Source organism: Lepisosteus oculatus, chromosome 25, assembly GCF_040954835.1.
Source record: "Lepisosteus oculatus isolate fLepOcu1 chromosome 25, fLepOcu1.hap2, whole genome shotgun sequence".
In the NCBI taxonomy this organism is placed as follows: Eukaryota; Metazoa; Chordata; class Actinopteri; order Semionotiformes; family Lepisosteidae; genus Lepisosteus; species Lepisosteus oculatus.
Window position 1 is genome coordinate 1,671,790 of NC_090720.1, and position 27,829 is coordinate 1,699,618.

At 44.1% G+C, this 27,829-nt stretch overlaps 1 protein-coding gene and 1 long non-coding RNA gene across 5 annotated transcripts; both read left to right on the top strand.

The window, feature by feature from the left end:
• Positions 1–77: 77 nt before the first annotated feature.
• LOC138216049 (uncharacterized) lies at positions 78–10,072 on the top strand. 3 transcript variants are annotated; one of them, XR_011183681.1, is made up of 5 exons: positions 78–224; positions 6,826–6,933; positions 7,570–7,696; positions 9,300–9,423; positions 9,551–10,072. It is a non-coding gene; the product is annotated as an uncharacterized lncRNA (long non-coding RNA). The 3 variants fall into 3 exon arrangements; XR_011183680.1 differs by lacking the exon at positions 78–224 and adding an exon at positions 5,829–6,206; XR_011183682.1 differs by lacking the exon at positions 78–224 and adding an exon at positions 5,829–6,206 and having other exon boundaries at positions 7,570–7,689; positions 8,496–9,423.
• A 1,673-nt stretch (positions 10,073–11,745) lies between these two features.
• Positions 11,746–23,705, top strand: h6pd (hexose-6-phosphate dehydrogenase (glucose 1-dehydrogenase)). 2 transcript variants are annotated; one of them, XM_015336927.2, is made up of 5 exons: positions 11,746–11,986; positions 16,235–16,911; positions 17,388–17,505; positions 18,344–18,613; positions 20,004–23,705. In XM_015336927.2, the coding sequence occupies exons 2-5, from the start codon at positions 16,258–16,260 to the stop codon at positions 21,347–21,349; spliced, it is 2,388 nt and encodes a 795-aa protein (XP_015192413.2). In that variant the 5' UTR covers positions 11,746–11,986; positions 16,235–16,257; the 3' UTR covers positions 21,350–23,705. The 2 variants fall into 2 exon arrangements, with proteins under 2 accessions (XP_015192413.2, XP_069040128.1); XM_069184027.1 differs by having other exon boundaries at positions 11,750–11,851.
• The last annotated feature ends 4,124 nt before the right edge of the window (positions 23,706–27,829 follow it).

The following is a 27,829-nucleotide window of genomic DNA, read 5'->3' on the forward strand; positions in this document are numbered from 1 at the left end:
CACAGAGATTGGCAGTGAGAGCAGACGGGTCAGAGTGACGTTGCAGGGGACCCTTACCAAACCAGGTCTGAGCAGAAGGCAGAGCAGTGAGAGGACCTCAGAGATTCAGGACATACTGTAGAGTTCCAGTCCAGTTAGCAATAGAGATGTTAATTCTAAAATAATTTAAAGATCTTTCAACCTTGAAAAACATCCTTCTCAAGCAGATTCCTCAACCGATCACGGTAACGTATTTTATTTACACTTCTGATGGGTATTGCTTCTGATCTGAATTTTTTATCATGAAAGATGGCATTTTAGTGCTTGAGAGGTTATTATATTAACATGCTTTAGCAATAATATTGACAGTTTTATAGAATGAAAATGCCATGGATGTACACTTGTTACAAAAGTCACAAAGTTAGATAACTTTTTGTAGTCTTATTGTATATTAGTTACAATTAGATTTTATCTTATTTTATTTCATAATTGTTGAAAGGTGTTTGTTTAGATAAACAGGTGTTCTCCACAGGGAAATTATGTCAACATCTGGGAATACAGTTAAGACACCTTTTTTCATATACTTACTGTCCATGGAAGGGATTACTGTGTCTGTGTTGTGTTCCTGTAGCTCCAGAATGAGCAGTGTGAGAACACCTTGTACCTGCTGCATGATGATGTGCTCTGTATTATTCAGGTGTATGGGGGTCTCATCCACATCATGAACAGTAACAGGTGTAGCCTTGAGATCTGTGTGGACTCTTGGCCAAACTTCAACACTGTCATCTGTAGACGTCAAAACAAGGTACAGGATGACAAGAGAGAGCTGAAAATCTGCAAAGAGCAAAGACTACAAATAACCTAAATAACAGAGAATTGATTTCTTTTTGCAAAAACCTGTCTTCTTACTGTAAAAAACAAGTTTTTAAAAGTCTGATCCATAAACCAGTTTGGGAAGGAAAAATGCCAGATGCAAAATTAGTCAAAGTAGATATGCAGTAAAGGTGAGGTGGCAGTATAATGAGGTAGCATGATGATTTGAATTTTTCTTCTACACCTTCATGGTCCTGGGCTTGATTCCTGTCTGTGTGGAGTTTGCATGCTCTTCTTATGTATGTGTGGGGTTTAATAGAGAGATCTGAAAATCTGCAAAGTGCAAAGACTAAAAATAACCTAAATAAATAATTCAGCTCAAACTAGAACTGTTTTCATTATTCCCGCTAGGAGGTTTTGTAACAGTACAGTAAGTGTACTGTGAAATACAGTCAAGTATGGAGCTTTTAATAGTCGTGTGCTGATACATAAACCAGTTTGGGAAATGTTTGATTAATATTAGATGCAAATTTAGTCAAAGCAAAAAGCACTTTAATGCTATTTTGATGTAGGAATGTAAAACAATGGACTTGGTGCATAGAAACAAAGAGAGGAAGATGAAGCAGGTATTAACACTATGTAGAAACACCTGAAAGTAATTTGTGTTGTATAGATACAATACAGATATATATATTAAAACACTTCAGTGACTACTGAGGCAGCTTGATGATTTGAATTATTCCTCTACACCTCCATGATCCCATGTCCAGGGTTTCTGTCTGTGTGGAGTTTGCATGTTCCCCATGTGTTTGTGTAGGTTTTTTTCAGAGTCTCTGCATTCCTCCAAAACTCTCAGGGTTAGGTTAGGTTTAGAAACCAATGGCTTTCATTCCCCTGACCTGATTTTGGAGTACTGAACTAATTAGTTGGATCAGAATTCAAATCACTTGTTTTCTGGTACATGTGAAGTACAGTGCTGGAGCTGGACACCCCTGATGTGCAAATTGAAAAGAAGGATCATGCACACATGGCAAGTGCTCTGCACAGAAAATTACAAATTAATGTGACTGGAAAAATAAAATTACTATTTCAAAAAACTGTTTATGTGCATTTGTGCTTACCTGATGTATCGTGGCAGAAAAACAAACCCTCCCCAAAAAAACAGCAGTGTGTAATAATATTGTTAGGTTAAACTCAATTTGCCTCTTCCAGTTTTTTTATTCCAGGAAAATGTTCCATATTGTACAGATCCACACCAGAACCTGATGTCAGAGCCGAAAGGCATCAGAGCCAATCGTGATCGAGACAGTGAGACAGATGCAAACTCCACACACAACAGGATGTGCAGTCTGAATGGGAAACCAGTTGATCCATTTTAAGTAACATTTTGGCAACAACTTGCTGCTGTAAGTGGTGTGTTGACCACTAGGTGGTGCTCTTCTCTTCAGCACCAGAATTGCCAAACCCGTTTTATAGTAGTCTGACTCTGTGCTGTAGGAGGAACCATCCTTCTGATGACACATTAAATCAGGTTTCTGACTAATTGGTCATTAACAATCCCATGGAACACTTTGCATTTTTAGGGCTTGAATAAACTGGCCAACCTTTATTTTCCCATAAGATTACTTTGGTTTCATAACTCCACAATTGAATGTGATTTTGACAGCTTTCAATCTGATGTCTCTTTTCCCAGGTCCTGAGAAGCCATCCAGTTCAGTTCCCTAATCTGTGGACGATGTTCACAAAGGATCTTGAGAATCTGCGGGCGATGCTGATGGATGACAGGGTGATAGACTGGACACAAGACACCATTGTGAGAGGTTCTGTATCTCATTAAGAGTTCATAATGATCCACAATGTATATTAATGAACTGAAACCAACCACACGCACACATTCACACAAGACTCATGAACAGACGGCAACTGTACTGTCCAGTCCTTCTTCAGAAACAAAACATTGATCAGACTTTAAAACCTAGATTCATTTTGTGTTGTCCATTTTTTTCACTTTTATATTTTTTAACCATGAGCATTACCTTCTAGGCTTCATGGCTCTGAGGTTTGATTCCCTCTCCTCATTAATCCATCTTTTCTGGAGTGGTACAGTGTTGACCAGTAAATAGCTGGTTTAAAGTTTTTGTGAAAAGGATTTGCATTATAGGTTTTTGTGTTTCTTTTACTTAGCTGTCAGAATTTGGAGGGTTTGTCAGATTAAGCACAAATGTACTGTATATGTATTTAAACATGTATATGGCAATAAAACATAAATATAGAAATTGATATTAAATGTGTTTAAGAATTGTAATGATAGCAGTTTTTGTAATTTTCCCAAATTCCATGGATATTTCATATGATTACATGGATTTTAAATGTTTGTTGTTTAAAGATAGCATCTCTTTGCCATTAAAATGTTTGCAGTGATAACACTGTACAATCTTTCTTTTAAAAAGGTATTCCACACACTTACTGCGACTTAATAAAAGAGGTTGCTACCAGCAATGGAATGAATGTGAAGGAATTCAAAGACTACAGACTGATGGTTAATCACAATCCGGAGAGTATTCAACACAATGAGTGAGTGCAAGACTAGTTACACAGAGAATGAACTCTTGTTTAACTATTTAGGTAATCTTTGTAGATGTTAAGATACAATTTAAAGGCCTTTTAAACCATTAGCTTTACTTGAAGTATATTATAAAGACTTTACTACAAAAATGTTTGTTACAAAAAGTCACATGTAAGTTTGAAACTATTTGTTATAAATGCCAGATGTATTTGGATATGTTAACACATTTAATACATCTTCAAATAAAGTAATTATTATTTCTGCAGAAACGTAATGACAAAATGGCATTAGCAGAAAGCTATGAATTTTCTTTCTTATTTACTTACTTATAACTTACAGGAGTGACCCAACACTGAAGATCTCAAGCCTGCAGGTTTCCCATGCTGAGCTGCTGGTGAAGCACACTGCCAACAGAGGAAGTGACCTCACTCTCAGCCATGTGAGGAGCTGTATCCAGCACCTCCCCAGTGCCTGTATCCTGGACGACAGTGGGAATCCAGTCTCCTGGTGTCTCTTTGATGAGCTGTGCGAAATTAGAAGGGTTTTCACCTTACCTGAGTATCGAAGGACTGGACACATGAAGACAGTCTTCACTGCTCTTATAAAACAGATGCATGTGATGGGCTTACCTATCTATGGCCATGTTGCAGAAGGGAATACTGCTGCAATTAACATGTTTAAATCTTTGAACAGCACTTTTGTCCCTGGGAAGTATGCTGTAAAAATCCTTGTATTCAAAAAGGCCAGTTAAGGAAGCCCTATATTATCCTCTTATGGATATATGGATATGCAGGTATAGGGCTTACCATATGCTCACCCTGTTTTAAAGCTTAACTTAAAGCTATTAACGATGTGTGTACTCTATAGTAAATATTTAAGTTTGACAAAGCTACATAATGGTTATTGATTTTTATTGTTGTAGTTGATGAGGTCATAAAATTCATATTGGTCACATTTGGAAAGTTTGCATCACAAAAAAACGAAAAAGATGTTTTATTTAAATTATTTGCCTGGCATGTGGTGGGCTGAGAAACAGGTAAACACTGATGATCATAAGGAATTATCTGGTTTACACTAGACATTTAATTTCTTGATGAATCATTTGAGGTTTCAAACGCAGGAACATCGGATAAAAAGGCAAAGAAAAACCACACGGGAGAGGAGTCAGAAGGATGATGAAGGAAGAGAGTTATAGAGACGGACAGAAGAAGAAACACCATCATCCTCTTCCTCTGAGCTTGTGCCTGGCGAGAGGACCTTGTTCTGCTCAGTCTGGGAGACCAGATTCTGGCTCAGTACTCTGAACCTTGTTATAAAGAGCTCAGTGTCCTATATATTTTTAGGAAATGCTGATTTCTTTTATTGTGGAATCCTCAGGCTAAAGACTTTTCTCTCCTTATTTGGTGATGCGTGTTTAGAATGGGACAGCAGAGTCCCATTGGCAGCAATGTTGTAAGAAGGGAGTATTAGTCTTGGGTTGTTTTCTTTCATATAAGATGCAGGATGTTTCTCTTGTTTATCTGTCAAGGTGTTGCACAATGTTTCAGATTACAGAATTAGAATTTCGTGTTCCTGGGTCTGTCAAGGAGTTACTTAGTGCTTTAGATTAGAAGGTTAGAATTTTGTGTTTCTGGGTCTGCAGGACTTCGGTTTCTGAAATAGTCTTGTATGAAGAGTAACATTTTGTGTTCTTTAGTTATTTGATTGTTAATAAATATTAATTTTGTTTGTACACATTCTGACTCTGATTTTATGACTATTCCACCAGAGCTGTGTCAGAGAATAAAAAGAATTCATGTTCCTCAAATTACAGTACACTAACTTCTCAGCCTTATTTATTTACATTTTTATTTCTCCAATCCCCCAATATATAGTACCAATATATTTCTTTAATTTTAGGCTTTTATATATATTTTTATATTTACCTTTTTCATTCAGGCTCCTGAGTATTGTCTGTTTTTTGTTCCGCAATGAATCTACTGTCCCTCAAAAAATTCCCAATTAAAAGAATAGGCTTGCTGTACAATACATCTGATGTAACCATATCCATAAAACTTTAACACTGAATAAGAAGCACAACAAAAATGTCTTAAATACCAATAAACTAGATTGACATAATGGTTAAATCTTTTGGCTTCTGTAACTACCCTGGTGTGACAGACCCCTTTGTGTTGATATTTAAGAGTGGGCCAATCTGTGCACATTAACCCCTGTTTAGTCTCAGTTAAAGTGCTGACTGGGCCACTGTATTATATTTAACCTTTGTCACCTTGCATTTGGAGCTTCATTTGCTCGCCTTACTTATTGACCCTGAATTAGCAGCAGTGGAAACTTCCTCAACTTAGAAGGCTCAGATGGTTATTTCAAGGATCTTAAGAAAAGCTCCAAGTAGATCACTTTTTCAAAATAATCTTATTAAAAAATAAACTTATTAAATAATCTATTTAAGAAGTAGCCTCTTAGAAGTTTTTAATATGAACTTTTCAGCTGTACACTAGAGTACATTCAGCACCCCTGTTACTACAATCCAGATTCAGACACAGAGGCCTCCAGGTGGAGACAAAGTCTTGTGGCTCCGACTCGCTAGTGGGGCTGGACTTCAGAGGTCCCAGGTGTGCCAGGAGCACAGAGATTGGCAGTGAGAGCAGACGGGTCAGAGTGACGTTGCAGGGGACCCTTACCAAACCAGGTCTGAGCAGAAGGCAGAGCAGTGAGAGGACCTCAGAGATTCAGGACATACTGTAGAGTTCCAGTCCAGTTAGCAATAGAGATGTTCATTCTAAAATCATTTAAAGATCTTTCAACCTTGAAAAACATCCTTCTCAAACAGATTCCTCAATCAATCATGGTAATGCTCTTTTAAACACTTCTGATGAGTTCTTATTATTTAAAGAGGACATGTGTTTTTGTGGTTATTGTATTAACATGCTAAGACAATGATATCTACAGTTTTATAACGTGAATGTGCCAAAACCAGTTCAAAGTTATACATTTATAAAGCTTTTTTGTATTGTAATGTAGACATTTGAATTGATCTTTAATTCTATGTATCTAGGTGTGTTAGATAAATATGTTTTCTTCACAGGTAAATGATAACACAATTACTGTGTATGGAGAGGATTACTGTGTCTGTGTTGTGTTCCTGTGCCATTTTATAATATGAATGTGCCAAAACACATTTGTTCAAAGTTATAAATTTATTAAGCTTTTTGTATTGTAATGTAGAAATTGGAATTCAACTTTCTTTCTATCTAGGTGTCTTAGATAAATGTGTTTTCTTCACCGGAAAATGATAACACAATCTGGAGATTCAGTTCAGAAATCAATCAATGGTTTTTAATAAGAATAACACACTTACTGTGTATGGAAGGGATTACTGTGTCTGTGTTGTGTTCCTGTAGCTCCAGAATGAGCAGTGTGAGAACACCTTGTACCTGCTGCATGATGATGTGCTCTGTATTATTCAGGTGTATGGGGGTCTCCTCCACATCATGAACAGTAACAGGTGCAGCCTTGAGATCTGTGTGGACTCTTGGCCAAACTTCAACACTGTCATCTGTAGACGTCAAAACAAGGTACAGGATGACAAGAGAGATCTGAAAATCTGCAAAGAGCAAAGACTAAAAATAAGCTAACTAACAGAGAATTGTGCTCCTTTTAGAACTGTTTTCATTATTTTTTGCAAGATTTTGCATCTTATAGAGTTTTGCAACTGTGCAGTAAGTGTACCATGAAACAAAAACGTATGGAGCATTTAAAGGTCTCTGTAATTATATAATATAAATATAAATATATTATAGAAATATAGGAGGCATATTTAGTCCAAACACTTTTATATCAGCTTTTATTACATATGACACCTTAAAAAGATTTGTGATTATATAAAGATATAATATATTGTAGATATGCAGTCAGTCTCTGAAGTGTCTACTGTGGTGACATGGTGATTTGAACTATTCCTTTACACCTCCTTGGTCCTGGGTTTGATACCAGGTTTCCTGTCTGTGTGGAGTTTGCATGTTCTGCTTCCCAAACACATGCAGGTTAGCATAAGATGTGGAAAAGCATAGGGTATACTGTATGATCAGCAACAGTTCATAGGTGTAGCAGTGGAGATTCAAAAGGTGAGGTCAGATCTGGGGTAATCCTCTCAGGTTCTGTGGTACTGTATACTGTTTATGTTCTACAGCTTTAATTTAATCTTTTCCCAGGTCCTGACAAGCCATCCAGTTCAGTTCCCTAATCTGTGCACGATGTTCACGAAGGATCTTGAGAATCTGCGGGCGACGCTGATGGATGACAGGGTGATAGACTGGACACAAGACACCATTGTGAGAGGTTCTGTTGCTCATTAAGTGATCATAATGATCCATAATGTATATTAATGAACTGAAACCAACCACACGCACACATTCACACAAGTCTCATGAACAGACTGTAATTGTGCTGTCCGGTTCTTCCACAGACTTTAGACTTTAAAAGACTTCAGACATTAAAACCTTTTACACATACACAATGATCCAATCTCCATGTTTTAAGGGGGGTCTGGTAACATATTAAACACTGACGCACATGAGCAGATGGTTCGTCATGAGCCTTGTTAATATTGTAAGGCAAGCATTTTCTTTTGCAAATGATTTGTGGTGCTCCTCATTCTCAGGATCTTTAATCCACTGCCAGCAATGTGAACAATCATTTGCAAAAGAAAATGTTTGCCTTTTTAATGAAGTTCATGGTATTTCCACAACTATTGCTATGAATGTCCATTTTTAACCATGAGCATTACCATCTAGGCTTCATGTCTCTGATTCTCCCTCCTCATTAAACCATCCTGTCTGGAGTGGTACAGTGTTGACCAGTAAATAGCTGGTTTAAAGTTTTTGTGAAAAGGATTCACATAATTGGTTGTTGTGTTTCTTTTACTTAGCTGTCAAAATTTTGAGGGTCGGTCAGGTTCAGCTCAGATTCTTATGTATTTAATCCTGTATATCCCCTTATTGCACTGAAAAATAGGGAAATTGATATTAAATGTATTGTTAAGATTTGTAATGACAACTAGTAATTTATTCAAATTACTAGTTACGACTAATTCTCATAATTTTCCCAAATTCTGTTGATATTTTGTCATGAACAACAGTTAACAGGGAGAAGCTGAAGGCGTTACAGACCCGAGCGAAGGAGCAGCAGTCCTCAGGCACAGAACCGGGCAGAGGACAAACTGTCTGCAAAGTCCTGCGAGCAGGAGCCCGGAGCAGGGCTCACCGGGGGTCGCTCTCTTCGGGCCAGGGGCAGACTGCTGCGGCCAGGCTCCCGGTCCGGCAGGCGGCAGGGCTGCAGTGCAGGAAGGCCAGTGCAGGGGAGATGTGTTTATTTCGGGGTCCGGTCCAGTCAGGCAGCCAGTTCCGCCCTGGCGCTTCAGCGCATAGGCCACGTCCATGGCGGGCTTCACGGAGAGGAAGTGCCCGATCTTCCAGGCCGGCCGAGGCATTTGGATGAGTCAGGTCCCCACTTCAGACTCGACCCCCGGCCTCCTCTCAGCCACTGGAAAGATTGGGGCAGCACAGCTGTGGGCAAAAGCTTCCAGTTGGAGCTGGAGGAAACTGGAAACAAGGAGCAGGAAGGGCTCCTCCGGAAAGCTGGACCGGAGGCTCAGGAGAGATGTATTCGTCAACGCCAGATCGCCGAGGAGAGGCTGAACAGGTTTAAATACCCTCAGAGCACTGCTGCAGTCCAGGCGCTCGCTACAGCCAGCTGCACTGCATCATTGTCGCTGTGGTGGTGAAGGCAGAGCAAAGGCGACACCAGGCGCTGGAGAACAGCTAGGATGAGCGTAACATGTGTCCTAGGACAAGACACACTGTGAAATTGTGCTTGAAGGTGGCATCTCTTTGTCATTACAATGTTTGCAGTGATAACACTGTACACTCTTTCTTTTAAAAAGGTATTCCACACACTTACTGTGACTTAATAAAAGAGGCTGCTACCAGCAGTGGAATGGATGTGAAGGAATTCAAAGACTACAGCCAGATGGTTCATCACAACCCAGGGAGTATTCTACACAATGAGTGAGTGCAAGACTAATTACACAGAGAATGAAGTCTTTTGAACTATTTAACTATTTAGGTCATCTTTGTACATGTCAAGATAATGTTTTAAGGCTTTTCAATTCATGTGCTTGTGTATTACTTACAGGAGTGACCCTACACTGAAGATCTCAAGCCTGCAGGTTTCCCATGCTGAGCTGGTGGTGAAGCCCTTTGCCTACAGCGGAAGTGATCTCACTCTCAGCCATGTGAGGAGCTGTATCCAGCACCTCCCCAGTGCCTGTATCCTGGACGACAGTGGGAATCCAGTCTCCTGGAGTTTCTCTGATGAGCTGTGTGAAATGAGAATGGCTTTCACCTTACCTGAGTATCGAAGGACTGGACACATGAAGACAGTCTTCACTGCTCTTATAAAACAGATACATGCGATGGGCTTCCCAGTCTATGGCCATGTTGCAGAAGAGAATACTACTGCAATTAACATGTTTAAATCTTTCAACTACACTTTTGTTCCAGGAAAGCATGCTATTAAAATCCTTGTTTTCAAAAGGGCAAGTTAAGGAAGCCATGCTGAAAACTATATTATCCATACTGTATATGGTGACATTTTCATTTCTTAATACTTTATCAACAGTTTAGGAATAATTACAAATAAAAGATTTGACCCTGATTCAATGAGCAGTAGTGGAATTTGGTAAAAAAAAACAGGAATGTGCCCTAGAAACTGCATTGAAGCCTAGCTTACTACAAGATAAACAGATTGTCAATGGTTTATGTAACAGTAGTTAATGAATTAAGGAAGGCCAAAACAAAGTTTTTCATTGATATAATTAACAAAGTTAAAGGAAATAGCTAACTGGTATGGAAACAGCTTGGCAAGTTATCTAAGAAAAGGGAAATGAGATTGAAAGTTCATGGAATTTTTGTCAAGGATGTTACTCTTGTTTTAAATAACTTTTTCATTCATTCTGTTGGGAGACAGACTCATAATTTTGGAAGGAGAGACAAAAGTTTATCATACATATTTTGTTGTTAATGTCGGTCTCAGAACAAAGTCAGTAAAATAATTTAAAAAACTCAAAAGGTAAAGAGGATTTAATTGGGATTCCAAATTTATAAAGAAGAAATTTCCCCTGTTCAATAAACTAAACTTTAACGTTTGCCATTAAATGAATAGGCTGGTTGTACAATACAACTGACAATACAACTGATGTAAACATAGTCATAAAGCTTTAGATACCCAACACATAGATCAAAGCTTTCTAAAATCAGAAGGATTGAGCAAGGACCCACATGTAGATGGAGAGAGTCTTCATATGGATGCCTGCCCAGACAGCTGCTCAGTTAAACATGTCTTTAACAGGAGAGGTACTGTACCGGATCGCACGAAGAATTCGAGATCATGTTTAACTTGTTTATCAAGATGTAAAAGTGTTGATACCACACACACATTCTTCATGACAGAGGACAAGCCCTGCCCATCTTCTCATACAGTACTTCAAGAGCAAACAAAAGTACTTCAACATCAATAATCTTTAAAAGAAATGTCCCATCTTTTTTTAACCAGTGTTTGGGGAGCTTCTTCTCTATAATGGGGAGGACTTCTGGAGGGCTGCTTCCTGGAGGTGTGATCGCATCTCCAGCACCTCCGCACCTGGATGAGGTATCTCACTGGTCCGGTGCAGGTGGAATGAGAGCCTGCAGACGCTGTGGCTCTACCCGGTTATCATTGATCAATCGATGGTAGAACACGTTTTGGGCTGCAGAACTGTGGTCTCTCCCCTTGCCTTATGCACCACCGAAACTGAGAGGCGCTGCCAGGAACAGGCCAATCCTACAACTTTGGGACGCAATGTTTTAAACCTTTATTTGTGTTACATACTGTCCTGTAAAAGGCAGAACCCCAAATTCCCACCTGTCTGCTGGTTAGAAAGCGCGAATGGCTTTTACTCAACAAGGAAGTACTAAGGCTATCTTTTCCAAAACGCCTGATTATTATGAACGGTGCATACGGTAAAACGGTACTTATTTCCCTCTCTCTAGGAGATATTCTCAGATTCTATTATATTAAACAAAGATAGCGGTCTTAGTTCTGACCAGGTAGGAAATTACGACCTAGAGGAGAGCTGGAGTTTTTTTGTTTCTCGACATCGCCAGCATTATTCTTCCCCTTTCGGGTTTTTAAGCAAATATGTTTTTTTCTCCCCACCCCACCCCAGCGCATCGTGTCCGGAATACTTTGTTAGTACTTGAATTCTGAAACAGAGGAACACTTGTCCTCTTTCCGCACTCGTCCGGCACCGAAACCTTGGCCTGAGGTGAGCCGGGGCCGTGCGTGAACCTAGAGATTTATCTCCGGATGTGCGGGTCACGTGTGTCCGCACACGGAAGCAAGCGCTCCCAGCTCGGAGCCGTGCATGTCACTTCGGGCAACGTTGCAGCTAGAGAGGTGAGGCGTGTAGGTGTGTTGTACAATTTCGCTGTCTGTTAAGTCTGGGGTCTTTGCACTCAGCCTGTAGACAGGTAAATCGTGTGCTTGTGCGTGCAAAGCAGAGGTCGCAGACGCTGCGCTCAAAGGAGGAAGGTGCGTAATTTTAAGGTATTGCGTTTGTGACCATTGCCTGTCAGGCGACCATAAATGTCTTGTACTTATTTAGGAAACTGCACTACGAGTTATGGAAGGTGTGCATTAAACGTTTTTTTTTTGTCCGGTGCGTTTTAATGTTGTTCGATGGAGTTGGTTCACACAATTCTGCGTGTTGATAAGAATGGACAGGTTTTGCATGTGCTTTTACGTGTAGATATAGTGGATGTCTTCCGATATTACGTATTTGTAGTCTTGCAGAAATGATGGTTAATCAGTAAGCAGTTACAAAAGGTTATACTGAGCTACACATTCAGTAAACTTTCTTCCTATCAGCGGTAACTTTTAGTATAACATACATTTAGTTTTTTAATCGTTTACATTTTTACCTTAAACATTTTCTTAGACTATTAAAAAGTAGAATAGATTTATATAACTGGTCTAGACATTAATATACTTTTAATGTTACGTTGTAAACACACATTACAGACATTTTTGGAAAATTGATAAACGCTACTGTATTGAATTAAATTAATCTGAATATTTTAGTGCTTTAATCCTACTCCGATATTTATACTGTATCCGAGCACACACACTTGAATATTTCGAGTCCATAGTCCAGTGTATAATTTCTAGCACCTGTTTTATAGTCATAAACGTTAAAATTTAAAAACCATAAAATGCTGCAGTTAAAAAAAATGAGCTCGAGAAAAGACGAGTGAAAACTTTCAATTTGTCCCAATACGGTTCTGAGGGGGCAGATTGCACAAGCCTTCACCGAGCCTGTTTTTTTTGTTTCTTTGCAAATTGATTTTTGCGATGCGCTTTTTATCTCTTAGTATAAATATTTGATGACGTTAATAATTTACAAGTTCAGCACAGCGGGATCGGAACAGGCTGCAACCCTCTCTCTCTCTCTTCTGGGGCTTCCCGAGGGATGAGCAGTCTGCAGCTGTGGACTGGCAACCCTGTGCAATTGCATTTAAAACCGACCACAGGTGGATCGTCTTGACGCAAAAAAAAAAGTTGTGGGAGTATGGAGCAATGTGGTTGAAGTTGGATTCCTTCAAGAAACGGCTGGATAAGTTCCTTAGATGAAGTACTGTAGCAACTAACAATCAAACCAGCTAAAAGCCTCCTCGTTTGTAACCCTTCTCTGTTTAACGTTGCCAGTTTGAACCGTCGCCTGCGAGATGGAAATTTTGGCTCAGGTTTTCGATGCTGGAGTCTGATACAGCTTTTACTCCTGTGGGTGACAACAGACAGCCAGTGTCCCAGGGGAGATTATCACATTTCACGCTCTTAAACAGTTAAATTACACAGATAACAGTAATTTCAGTGAACGAGTGCACTGTTCTTGGTGGCTGTCCATACACACGCTGTCGGCAGAGCTGCACTCTGAATGCTGCTGTGCTCAGTGCCCAGATAAAGGAGGATTTGTCCAAGCTGTGAAGGGCTCTGCAGCTCTGTGGAGCTCACAGGCGTTCAAGATCTGCTGCTGTTTGCTGTCTTCCTTTGCTTTCTGTAAGTAGACACAATTATTTAGTGATTGTGTGGCCTTCGTTATTTCATCCCCATTCAGATTTGAATTAATTGTTAGTGTGAAGCTGTCATAGTTTGATGTAGTTGGTGGGCCTTTTTTAAAGCTCCAGGGCCTTTTTATCAGGGCTCTTAATGTTGAATTATGTTTTGAAATTGGTATTGGTGCCTGCATTCTTTCACAGTGCTCTGAATATGTCAGAAGCATTTTTGAATGGTGATACAAAGTTCTACCTAGGTGTAGACCTTTTAATCACTTATGATTTATGATCTTTTGCTCTTGTTGGGAATTGCAGAGTTCCAGTTACATTTTTTTAAAAGTAGAATCACCAATTATGCTTGTTCTACCCACCCATTGTGAATCGTCAGTGTGTTTTTTAGGCCTCACCTCTCTGCTACAAACCCTGCAACCGGACACGGGAGAATGAGGAAGTGTGGGTGAACTCTGACCCTCTGATCCGCTCCCCTTCAAGCCAGCCATCTTTCAGCATGTCGCTTCGTGCTCAGGGGCTGGTGCTGACTGGCTTGTTAGCCTCTCTGAATGGACCCTGTGTGTGGGTCCCTTGCTTGTGCACAGCCCTGCTTCTAGGCTCGGCTCCAGATTTCTACGCCCCTGTCAGGAGTGTCAGAGTGGCTCTCTGTTGATGGATGGTGTGCTGTATATATACTGTATGCAAAGATTGACCCCTGCTGCTTTGACTGTAGTGGCACTGTTGTCCTTCATGCCGGACTGTGTCCATCCTTTGTGCAACACAGCATTGCCACTCAGGACGCAGGGGTCACTGTGTAAATTATGTTGCAATAACTGTCCCGTCAGGAGCTGCGGCGCTGGCAGAGCGCCACATGACGAATGGCTCTGTAGGCGTGAGTGGGGCACATCTGCCCATCTTAGTGTCTCCCCAGGTGGGTCCAGGACTCCCTGACGGAGAGCTGGGTCCTAAAACAATTGAGAATTCAGAACTGCGCCGGTACTGAACAGAAAAGAAATGAGTAATTCTGATTCTGCGTATACCCAGTTTACATGGAAATATACCAAATATTTTGACCAAAAGCAAAGGGTTCTGGGAGTATAGAAGAGGCTACCTAGGCATTTGTTGAAATCGATATCCTGACTTCTTTCAAGAAAAAGTTGGATGACATACTTGGATAAATTATCTAATATCAAATAGGAGAGGGACAAAATTTAATGCCACCTGAATTTTGACTTATATAACACATTACATTTGCAGAGTTTCACAGTCTGTTAGCTGTTCAATAATAGACTGTTTTGTAATTCTTTCCCCCTAAAACAGCTGCTTTAGAGCTTTAGACAGGCATAAAAAAAGATGCGTATCTTCAGATTTTCACATTAGAAGACTGAACATGACATGCATTTCTCAGTTCATGGACAAATAAACAGTACATCTTTTGAGGATTACAAGTATAATTATGACTATTATTTCCGCTGCTTGTGATTTGCTCTAGTTTGTTGCGGTTTATTTCCTGAATGCTGTCATCAAAGCTGTAGAGGTCTGAAGGTTAGGTTGCTAACCAGGACTGCAAGAGCTATTTCCAATTTTAGCAGATTTGTCCTGTGACAAATTGCCTCCTGTTAACAGAAAACATTTCGAAATGCTTGAGTTCACCCTTTTGATTGGGGTTTGTGAATACGGAACTACAACATGAGCGATGTCCACTATAATGTATTTTAAACTAAATGGAAGTGTTTTATCTAATTCATCTGGATTACTTGGAGACTAGTAGTTGCAGTGATGTCAGTGGTCAGTTATGCAGAGGTGAAATATCAAAGGTTGAGCACACACTACTGAATATGGGTTTGATTTTACCCTTTGTTGCAGTCCTGCTAAATTCCTTCAGTTTGTGTATCCAGGAAACAAGACTGGGTCTGTGCCAGTTGCATGGTGGTGGATAAACTCTACCCTTGAACCTGTTGCGCCTCCAGTGATGATATGAGCAAGGTAGCATTGTTTTTGCATAAAGTGGTGAAAGGTCTACAATTTTTCAGAGATGTAACAGAAAGTTAGGACTTAGGGGTTGCTACTGTGTGTGGTCTTAACATTGCAAATTCTGCTACATGTTGCTCCATCTCGGGATTTTTCCCTTTATCACTGTGCAGCAAACCCCCACCCAGTCACCCCCCCTCCGGAGTCTCGTGTTAGAGATAAGAATTGGCTGCAGACCAGAGAAGGCCATTTGGCCTGTCTGGAAAAAAAATGTGATGATTAACTCTGTCTAATTAATTTTTTTCGGATTGCGCATACATCTTTATTTGTGATCTGTAATCGGTGCCTGGCTGTGATATTTATGGAGCCAGCACTAATGCTCCTGCCTCCGGGCTGGGCTGGGCTGGGCTGGGCTCGTCCTTCCCACAGTTCCTGGAGCTGTCCTCCTCGCCCTGGATCCACGCTGGCGTTCCCCAGAGCGCGGTACCGTCCGTGCTGCGCGGGGACCGCTTTCGGGGTGAAAACAAGAAAACCCTTCCTGTGCCGCAGTCGTCTGTGAACACTGCCAGGGCCTTTTCGCGAATCCCCATCGCTCTCGTGTGCCCACCTGTTGCCCGCGGGTGCCGTCTGCTCCGACGGCCTGCCGGTTTGCCCAATCGGCTGCCTGCAGATTCCCAGCCGCTCTCGCTGGGCGAACCGAAGGTGGCGTGACGCTGTTACCGGCTTCACCCCCCCCTCCTCTGACCCGTCGCCCCGCTGTTCCCAGGTCCCCCCCCCCTGTGAGAGGCGATGATGTGGCCGGCGCTGTGGGCTCTGCTGCTCGTGGGCGGCACGCGCCCGGGAAGGGGCTGGGCGAAGGAGGTGGACGGAGGCAGGGAGGACAGGGGCCACGTCTCGGTTGTGGTCGTGGGGGCCACGGGAGACCTGGCCAGGAAGTACCTGTGGCAGGGCTTCTTCCAGCTGTACGCGGATGAGGTGGGCGGCGGCCACAGCTTCTCCTTCTACGGCGCTGCCCTGTCGGACCCGGAGAAGGGCAGCCCGGCCCTGTTTGCGATCCTCAGGGGCCTGGCGTGTCCCGCCCTGGTGTCGCCCGAGAGGTGCGCCGCGCTGAGGGACCAGTTCCTGAAGCTGGCCCGCTACCGGCAGCTGAAGAGCGAGCAGGACTACGCGGGGCTGCACGCCGAGATCGGGCAGGGCCTGCAGCCGGAGGGCCCGAGGGAGGCCGGCCGGCTGTTCTACCTGTCCGTCCCCGCCTTCGCCTACGCCGACATCGCCGGCAAGATCAACGGCAGCTGCCGGCCCCCCGCGGGGGCCTGGCTCCGGGTGGTGCTGGAGAAGCCCTTCGGCCACGACTCCGACAGCGCCAGCCTGCTCTCCTCGCAGCTGGAGAAGTTCCTGAAGGAGGAGGAGACCTACAGGATCGACCACTACCTGGGGAAGCAGGTACCGCATCCGAGCGCTGCTCCGGGCCCTGATTGCACCAGGCCCGGGCGGGGGGGCGAGCGCAGTCGAGGGCAGCAGAGCGAAAGAACACGGGGGAATCATGGGAGGAGCCTGGGGATGTCTGCAAAGGCAGGATGTACATAAGTGTGGGGAAAAATGTGGTACAGGGCAATGTTTTTGTGCAAATCGACCGTAGTAAATGCTAGAGGCTCTGGACACAAGTGGTGAGATCTTTGGAGCCTAGCCCCCATCCACATTTATTAGCAACACTTCAGAAGTAATTTTAGGGTCTGAAAGGCATAACTGCTGAAATGTCCTCCGGGCAGGCTGCACAAGGCATGGTTTTGAGACTTCTTTGGTACTTTGATAGGCCTGTCCCCCCCGTGTAATTCGCAGCGAAGATTTTTTTAGATGCATTTGCCAACGACTAATACGTATCCTTTCTTCCCGTTTGCAACTCGTTCCTCGTTCTGAAGGTAGTCGCGCAGATCCTGCCGTTCAGGATGCAGAACCGGAAGCTCTTGAGCCCGATCTGGAACAGGCACCACGTGGAGAGGGTGGAGATCGTGCTGAAGGAGACCCTGGATGTGAAAGGTGCCCAATGGGGGGCTCTTACTGGGGGAGCGGCCGGGGGTCGTACTGGCCCTGGCTGTGCCATTCTCCAGTTTCCCCCCATGAGTTGTCCAGCTGCACCGGGGAGGAAAAGCCCAGATGCCAGGAGACGGAAGGATACGGGAGTTGTGCTAAAGTCCGATTTAGTCCGATCTTATGCTCAAGTCATTTCATTCTGGATTTGCCTTTGTAGCCGACAAAGCGAAATATACTATATTACCCTGAAACGATGTGAGCACGCTTATTTCATTCAAAGTTCCTGCATCTGAAACTTAGATCAAATCAGAACTCATGAAGGTGGAGCTTTGATAACTGAAGAATACAAGATACTGTGAGTGAGTGAGTCTGTGCTTGTATTACAGAATGAAATTAAATACTGAATAATAGCATAGTGAAAATCAAAAGCACCTTCTTAAGCTTCTGCTAGCTTTAATTTTATTTTTCATCTACAAGTAATCATAGGAAGCTGTTTGTAATAATTTTTTTTTTAAATCAGCAAGAATGCAGGCAAGATCTGCAGACCCTGCAACACTTTCTACCAGCCACTAGAGGGCAGCATAATGTCTCACATGCTGTGTTTCATTAGAGCTGCAGTAGATGCAACACTCTAGTTACTTTGCATAATCTCTGACAGCACAGGAGTTCTGTTCAGGCAGCAGAATTGCTGCGTGGATGGAGTCATCCACTGCGTGCTTTCTGTGCCTGTTGATTTTAAAATAAGTACCAGCTGCAGATTAAGAAAAGCCATGGCCTCCAAGACTGTTGTGTGAGAGTGACCATGCTGCGCTCATCATCCATCTTTCTTCCTGCCTCGGCCCAGGGCGCACGGAGTTCTACAACCAGTACGGCGTCATTCGCGACGTCATCCAGAACCACCTGACCGAGGTCCTCACCCTCCTGACCACGGAGATTCCCGTCAACCTGAGCAGCTCGGGAGAGATCCTGAGGAACAAGCTGAGGGTCTTCAGCTCGCTGCTGCCTCTGGACAGGGGGAGCGCCGTGATTGGGCAGTACCAGGCGTACAGCGCCGAGGTCCGCGAGGAGCTGAACAAAACCAAAGACTTCGTCAGCGCCATGCCCACTTTCGCCGGTAGGGGCTGAGCAAAGGCTTCTTTCGAGGCCCATACTGCTCTTTTCTGAGGTTTAAAGCAGGGCTATCCAGTTGTGGGCCTGAAGGGATGGTTCCTCTGCAGATTTTCATTCCAGCTCAGCATTTGATGAGCTAAATCAGATGACGACTGGCTAAAGTGGACCAGTTTCATCGCTTTTCCCAGCTCTTCAGGTTCTGCTGCTTTGAAGAGACCTTGAAAACCTGCAGACATTGACCGGCCCTCGTCACAGTGATTTTGTTTTTTCAATGCAGGAATTAATAATTTTATTTAAAAAATAATACAGATTGGAAAGTCCTTGCTGGGTGTTAAAAAAAGGCAGAGTGAGGGATGACTTGAGTGACTCACTGTTTTCACAGTCTTTCTGGAAGCCAGCCTGCCCCCACAGTTTAACTCCCTAGCGAGAAATGAATCTGAAATATATATATATAAAGTACTTTTTGAAGATGTAAATATGTAAAACCAGGTCTTGTTTCTGTGCCTTTTTTTCCACTGAAAAACACTCTGTACGAGAACAGCTTCAGAGATCACATGGGAACTTGGTCCAAACCAGTATGAGTCACAATCCCTGAGTCTGCCAGGCTGACACAGACCCCATGTAGTGTCCTGTCCGGTGCCAGAGAGGCTCAGATTACGTGCAGCAGCCTAATGCTTCAGTGGGTGATAGGTTTCAGTGACAAATTGTTTTGATCACGGCCTTATTTTCTTTTTCGGAAGCTTATCGTGCAGTTTCTCGGAGCACCAAAAAAAAAAAAAAAAAGGACTGCTCACCACTTGCATGTTCTGTCTTGCACTTCATTCTCAAACCCAGCAGTCTGGTTTCTGTGTGGGCATGCCGGCGGGTGCCTGTCTGGAGCCCTGCTTCGCCGTGCACAAAGGCTGCTTTCAGTATTAGCCAGCCCAAATACACTGCCTTACGGAAACGAGCTGCATCAGAGTGGTGGCCCTCTCCCCCTTTCTCCGTCGGAGTCAGTCTCCCCCTCCGGCCGTGGCCCCTTTTAAACCCGAGCTTGTAATAGGACCTGGCCTATAGCAACACCGAGAGTCATGATTGCATTAGACGTCTTTATGGGTCAGTACAAGGGAAGAGCTTAGGCACCCTGACGCGATTCTGTTGCCGTCTGAAGTCTTCAGTGCCAGCTTGAAAGCCGATACCTTCCTCTGCTTTCTGTGCAGCTGGCCTGTTCGTGTGCTGTTTTTCGGAGTTATGGCAATCCTCAGCCTTTCTCTTCCCTCCCTCGTCTACTGATTGGTGTCATCTACAAGACCTGGTGGACAGGACCACGCTGGGGGTGGGGTAGGGGGGACCAAAGCGATTTCTGCGATGCAAATTCCTCCACAAAAACAAACTCGTGTTTGCTGCCCTTTCAGGTGTGGCGGTGCACATCGGTAATTCCCAGTTCGACGGCGTCCCTTTCATACTGACGTCGGGGAAGCTGCTGGACGAAAGAGTTGGTTACGCCCGGGTCCTCTTCAAGAACCGAGTCTTCTGCGTTCAGAACGTCGGCGACGTCCACTGCCAGCCCCGGCAGATCGTGTTTTACTTCGGTCACGGCAGCCTGCAGAACCCGGCCATTTTGGTGAGCAAGAACCTGTTCAAGCCCGTGCTGCCGGAGGACAGCTGGCAGGAGGTCACGGAGCACAAGGACATCAGCCTGTTCGGCTTGCCCCTGTCGCAGTACTATGTGCAGACCCCCCGGGTGCAGAAGGAGGCCTACGCAGTGCTGATCTCGCACATCTTTCACGCCAAGAAGGACAGTTTCATCAGCACGGAGAACCTGCTGGCCTCCTGGCAGTTCTGGACCCCGCTTCTGCACAGTCTGGCGCAGGAGTTTCCCAGGCTCTACCCTGGAGGGGAGGACAATAAAAACCTCCTGGATTTCAAGCTCCAGGGGCGCGAGGTTTCGTTCACAAACGAGGCCGTGGTGCTGATCTCCCAGAGTCCCGGGGGCTCGACGGCCCAGAGCTTCCAGGTCACTCAGGGCAAGTACAGGACCTGGGACATGGTTTCGGCCTGGGCGGAGGAGCTCATCCACCGGCTGGCCTCCGACCTGCAGGGGGCGGCAGAGAGGGCCGTGAGACGGAGAGGGCAGTTCCACCTAGCCCTCTCGGGGGGGTCCAGCCCCCTGGCCTTGTTCCAGAGGCTGGCGCTGCATCACTACGCCTTCCCCTGGGAGCGCACGCACGTCTGGATGGTGGACGAGCGCTGCGTGCCCCTCTGGGAGCAGGGCTCCAACTTCAGGACGGTGCACGACCACCTGCTGCAGCACGTCCGCATGCCCTACTTCAACATCCACCCCATGCCGGTCCACCTGAACCAGCGGCTGTGCGTGGAGGAGGACGGCGGCCCGCAGGCCTACGAGAAGGAGATCGCCCGGTTTGTCAACGACTCCAGCTTCGATTACGTCCTGCTGGGCGTCGGCTACGACGGCCACACGGCCTCGCTCTTCAAGGACACCAAGGCCGAGGCCCTGAAGGACAAGCTGGTGGCCTTGACGGAGAGCCCGGTCAAGCCCCACCAGCGGATGAGCCTGACCTTCTCCGCCATCAACAGAGCCAGGGCCATAGGCGTGCTGGCGATGGGCAAGGGGAAGCACGAGATGATAACCCAGCTGAGCAGGGTGAAGGACGACCCAAGGAGGTGGCCGATCACGGGTGTCAAGCCTGTCAAAGGCAGACTGGTGTGGTACATCGACTACGAAGCACTGCTGGGGTGATGGGTGCGTGCCAGGTGTGCCATGCTCTCTTCCTTCCACCCCAAGCGTGAGCCTCACAACCTCAGAAAGCCTCACCGACGAAGGCAGGCAGTTCCAGCTCAGCCCTCGTCAGTGTGCATGAACTTGTCTTATGAAGGAAATGTATTGCAAGAGCCCTTATCAGTGGCGCAGGGCTCCAATCCTGCACGACTGCAGCATCTTCTGGTTATCGTTCTTCAGTTCTTAATTGCATATTTTAATTCCTGGGCTAATTGGATGTCTGTATTTTTAAATAGAAAATGCAGATTTATGGGACTTTAAATTTAGTCGGGGCAAATCATTTTCTACAAAGCGCGATGAAACTTCCTGTTGGTTTGTATCAATGTCTACTGATTTTCTTTTAATCATGAAAAGTGGGTTGATGAAAAATTCAGCAGATTTTCAAAAGGGCTTGAATATGGTTCACTGTAATTGCAGTTCCTGCTTCTACCAGCGTCAACTTTTAAATAGCACTTCTCTTTCAAGACCGGTTTACACCAATTTCTGAATGTGAATTAAGTTCAGGGGCCATGAAGAAGGACCAAAATGACAGTTTCTCTGCTGATCCCTTTGTGAGTAAAGATTTGAGAAATCTACAGCAGTCACTGCCAGATCCCAACGGATCATCTTCTTTCTTTTGTTTCTGTTTCAAGAGGGCTTGAAATCCTCAACTGGGCCTTCATCACCAGTGCTAAGTGGTGTCTGGGACTGATCTGCCTGCTGGTTTAGGCTTATTTCTGCACTTAGTCCTTGGTTTCGCAATGCCACAGTTAAAGCACTTCTTTAAATGATTATTTCCAACAACTTAAGCGTACAGAAATATATGTAGTCTCACCTCAACTTGCTAATTAAGTCTCTGGGGAGGATGGCACTGTGTCAGACACAGTGAGTCAGTGTTTTTCCCTTCAGCTGGTTGCATTTCAGCTCGCACACCTGAATGAGGGCAGTCCTGAAGCTAATTGGCAATGACTAGGTAATTAGCATAGAATTCATTCCAATTAGAAACCTCCTCTAGCTTCTTTAAACTTAAAATCAGTTTTTGGAGAGAAAATTTGAATAAATTAACCTGTGATTAGGAATGCAGCTGGAGCATCAAAATAGAGAGAGGATACCTTTCCAGGAGAAGGACTGAGAATCACTTTACGGGACATGAAAGGAGGAGAACAGCCCAGAACAGCAAGCAGGTCAGTTAGTTAAGGGTGCAGTTAGCCCTGGTGATGAAGGGCCCAGCTGGGACAAACAGGAGCACACACAGGGGTTCCTCAGGGACCAGAACTGACAACCAATCGGGTGCAGGTTCAGGCCTCTTCAGCAGGCACTGGGCTTTGCAGAACTGAAGACAAAAATTGGGCGCCTCTGCATTTTCTGACTTTTTTTTCTAGTGTGATCTGTACACTGGTACAGAAGAGCCCATTTTCAGGACCGCTGCTAATGTCATCTAAGTGCCTTTAATAGATCCAAGAGAAATAATCCCTCCATGCTCTTCAAACCCTCTGAATGTATTTCCCTCTCAGGGGTTAAAATAGGATGGAGAGTCTTAACTACCTCTCAGTTAAAGTGACCAGTTCCTAGGTAGCAAAGGCAGAGTCCTGTATAGTCAAATAGATTTGATGTTTTCCACCTTAATATGCAAATTCAAAGCTGCAACAAATCTCTGTTTTTGCATGGATGTTTGGAAGTTGTTTTTTATATCATGAAGTTTAAAATCAACAGATTCTCTTGCACTGTTGTCGTGTCTTTAACACTGGTTTGCTTCTTTTGGTCGTCTGTCCCTGTTCGATTTCCTGTTGTATATTTTTAAGGACACAACAAGCAACCAAGGAACAAGAAATTGATTTTTTTTTTCAGTTTATTTTTAATTTTTAAGGCACTGAACTGAACACACTGGAATGTCTTGAAGGATCAAAAGAGCTTACCTTCTGCACATTTGTACAAAAGTATTTTCAATGCTTAGAATAAATTCTAAGTTTAAAAAAATTTAGTTGTCTTGTCCTTTGATAATGTTGCCTGTATCGCCGCCTGGGCGTCTCATTACAGACCAGAAGGATATTCAGTACAGGCACCGAAGAGAAATGCTGGACTTCAAGGTCTTGCATTGGATCATTCAGGTTAAATTGCAGTCAAAGAAGCGTCCCAGATACCGCTGGGGGCTGTACAGGTAGAGTCACAGAAGGTGACCCTGTGACTCCTCTCATTTCTGAGGGGACTGTTCATGTGAATCCTCCAGGCACAGTAACACATTGCCTTAATGCTCATATACTGTATCTGCTATTTTCCATCTCTTTTTTGATGCTGTTTTCTATCTCATACTATTCATTATTAAACTAATGAAATTCTTGCTCTTTTTGGCTGCTTTTATGCAGCATTTTCATTGATAGTCTTTTTCCCATCAGTGAAGTCACTGGTGATGTCAGTCCTCTTGGTCTCATTTCAGAACTGCTGAACTTGTGGTGGAGAACAGACTGGGGACTTCTGACTGTCAGATCTCATTTGATCATTTCAATATTGTTACTTTCTCACTCTTGACAGAAAAGGGGGGCAGTTGGTTGTGGTGAATGTTAGTATTGAATCAAATCTTTTTTTTTTTTAAATAAAAAGTCATTTTGTTTTTTGGACAGGAACCCTAGAAAAGGGAATTTACACCTGGGTGGCCACAGTCATCTTGTTTCACTACCCATTTGACTTTTAAAGTTCAGCCGTGGCAGCTGGTGGAATACTGTAACTGTTAAGTGGCTTGACATTTTTGAAAACAACCTGTGCTTTTTTCAAACCGGTGGGACATCATGTGTTCTGGCGGGCTGCTTTGTGCAAGAACGCCAAGCCATGTTGAAAACGTCTGTGCAAACTAGCAGAGCAGACAAATATTGGATCGTACAGCGTCACTGTTGCACGTCTGCCCCATGTCTAGGGGCCATCTGAAACCTACTGGATGTAGTACTCTGGAGTTCGACTGTTAAGTGTTGGTGAGATGTTCTCAATATTTTAAGACAAGTTTCCTCTTCTAATGTTCAGCAGCTCTGTGAGCTCCAGGGAAAGGTGAAGGGAACACAAAAGGTTTTTTTTACTTGAGTATTTTGTTGAATCTAGCAGCAGTTCCCACGTTTTATGGCAGTGAAAGGTTTGGGAAAGGTGTGAGGTTAAGTGCCCTGGGCTGGATTAAAGCTTGCTGTGGCCATTCTAAGAGGCGCAGGACTCCCACAGCATAAACAGACCAAAACCCTGAAGGCCTTTCTGAACTTCTGCTCCTAAATCGGTGAAGTCTGAACTCAGGTCCAAGCACACAGCTGACCTTTTTTATTAAAAAATGTAATGCCCTCATGACCATGATTTGTACTTTTAATTTTGCAGTGTACAGTAATCTTGTCATTCTTTTGTATAATACTGTACATCAGGCTCTATGTGCAAAATAAGGCCAAATTCAATTAAGTGTTCAGATTTGCAATTGTGTATAACACATCTGAAATTGCTGGCAGGGATGGAATCGAGACTCCTACACGTCTGCCAATCGTTACTCACAGTCCCAGTATTTGATGCTGGATTTCTGTTGAGGAGAACCAAGAACCCTCTAGGCACTGGTTTTGTGACTTACACAGCAAGTGTCAGGTAGGTCTACATGTAAAAACAGTGGAAAGGCTGCAGGTGAGAGGAAGTATTTGGCTATTTCCGCTTGTTGGATTGTTAGTAGCTAATTGATCCAAGGGTCTTCTCCAGTGCCTCTTGTTCTTGGCGAATGCACACTACGTCCACTAGTAGTTAAGTACCTAAGGTTCGCTCGTGGTCCTGAAAGCACTGGGCTCTGCTGTTGCCCTTCAGGGTTTGACAGTCTTCTTTTCTCAGAAGTGAGTCAGTGTCTCAGTGTCAAGGCCCTTCATTTTGAGCTCATTTTTATAGCTCTTCTTGCTGTTGGCCACCTGCTGCAGCTGCGCTTTTAGCAGACGAGGTCGTGGTGCCAGGAAGTGGAGGAACTTTGTGTTGGGTAATGATGTCACCCAGTCTGCAGCGATAGGTGCTGCAGTCCCAGGTGACTCACCTCAACAACGGCCCAACCGCATGCCAGTCCGACGCTTTTCCACTGCAGAATCCAGGGTGCCGAAGCGTCTGAGTGACCACAAGATCCTGAGTAATGCGTGAGGTGGTGTGGAGCAGACGCTGCTTTTGAAATTATGGAGCTTGAGCAAGAATTCGTAAGTGTCTCTTTGTCTCTCTCTCTCTCTTTTTTTTTTTTTAAATAACTTCATTGCATGCAGGAAGCTCCACCCCAGGGTGTGAAAAACCACAAGAAGGAGTCTGATATTTCAGAGCTGCGTGAGCAAGTGCTTTTTCTCGCAAAGGATCTCGGCCGGCTCTTTGTTGGCAAAGTGTTCACCACGGAGTGGAGCTTTCCAGCCGTCCCTTGCCGGGCTGATGTGCTCTGCAGTGCATACAGAGCCTTCCAGGACTATCCCCCCCCCCTCCCCACCGCTATTGTCACATTTTGATAACTTTAAAGTAATGTCTATAATGTCTTTTCAGATAGACATTTTTTTTTATTCAGGGCAGCATGGAAGCGCAGAGCTGAGTGTTGCTGTCGTGTAGCGCCGGGGCCCCTAGTTCAGGACCTCGTGGTGCTGTCTGTGTGGAGTTGATATGTTCCCTGTGTTTGCATGGGTTTCCCCTCAGAGTCCCAAAGACATCCCGGTGGGTTAACTGGCTTCAGAGAAAATCGGCCCTGGTGTGAGTGTGTGTGTGCCCTGCGATGGACTGGCGGGCCGTCCAGAGTGTATCCTGCCTTGTCGGTCGTTGTCGTGGCCCTGATTCGGACAAGTAGTTTTAGAAATTGATGAGACGATGATGTTTTTTTACTCAGAAGTTGAATGTACTTGATTGTACCTGGTAAAAGCACCTATGGCAGCAATGGGTGCTGTCAGTATTTCTGGATAAGTGGGATATCTCAGTATGAATGGCTCTGTATAAAATTCCATTTTGTTCTATTGCATAAAACAAAAACCACATGGTTAAGTTTTGACTGTGACCACATTTTGCCTGTAGTGTGTAGAGACTAAAGAGATGATACTCTCAAGCTTGGGCCTCTGTTTTTTTTTACCGATCTTTATAGATGCTAATTTAACAAAGCCTAAATACTGTACGTACAACAAATGTTTCTCGTTATCTGTTCGGTTAATAGACAGGAGGCTGAAGTGAAATTATAACCCACTATAAGATGCAGATCTGTTGACTCAACTGTTGTGCCCACAGTTAGGATGATGAACTTTTCCCGGAAGGTAGGAATGTTTCCAAGCTGTAGCCAAACGCATGTTCATCCTGCTGCTGTGAGTGAATCTCTCGTCTGTGACAGAATTGCCTCTCATTAGCTGGCCGGGCTCTCTGCAGTAAAAAAGACAAGCATTCTCATTCATAGGAAAAAAAAAACATTTCTTAATCTTTCTTTTCACACTCCTCTTCTTGTAACTTCACTTGGTGAAAATAAGACGTCTCTGCCAAAAAGGGATGCCTTCATTTTCTATTCCTCATCGCGAAACGAAAGAGGTTGTTGGTGATGGCCAGTGCTGGCTCACTTAACGAGTAGTGATTTTTTCCCTCATACGTGATGAGAAAAAACGCCCAAGGTTTCTTGGAAAAAAAAATGCATGTTAATGAAGAATTGGATTTTTCTGGCCATGTGTGGCACTTGAAGACATTCGTTTTATCTATGCTTTTTGAGGAAGGAATGTAATCTAAAACAAGTCGGAGCCATTCAACCTGATGAGATGAGGAGATGTGCCCAACTCCAATAAATCATGTAGACAGGTAACTCAAAAGGGAAAAAAGCCTGCTAGTCACTCTCTGTGTTGTGGATTCTGCGCTGTGTGAGAGTGAGCATGTAGGTATTTGATTTGCTAGTACTCTGGACTAGCCTGAACACCAAACACTGTTGCATTGTTTTCTCATTCCATGGCCCACATCCTTAGATTTTCCAGGTGCGGATGATTTCATGCTCCTGAGCTGTTTGTCAGCAGCACGCCAGAGATCGGAATTCTGACTGCCAGATCGTTGGTGTGCTGTTGCCGTGCTCTGGATTCTGCACAGTGCCGGGACTGAGGAGCTGTTGTTCACATTACCACCCCCCACCTCCATCCCCACTCTCAAGCAGGGCTGTTTCCGCAGAAGAGGATTGGGTATCTCGTAGCAATGCAGCACTGCAGACTCAAGGATCTCCTCACCTCTGTCACAGTGCTGCAGTGTCTTTGTCAGAGGGTGGACAGGCCAGCCTGCACTGACCCCTGCTCCTCTCCTGCTTAAAGGAAACAAAATTCTTATGCACTTACTGTGGCTGGTTTTCAAAGACCTGCTTTGATTTAGGAGGAAGGTTTGCTCACTATGGGTCTGAAAGTAATTGTAAAACACTTTAACAATACAAATCTAGCAATCCTAGATATACATTAGGAGAGAAAGTAAATGAACCGGTATTTTAAAATGGGTAAG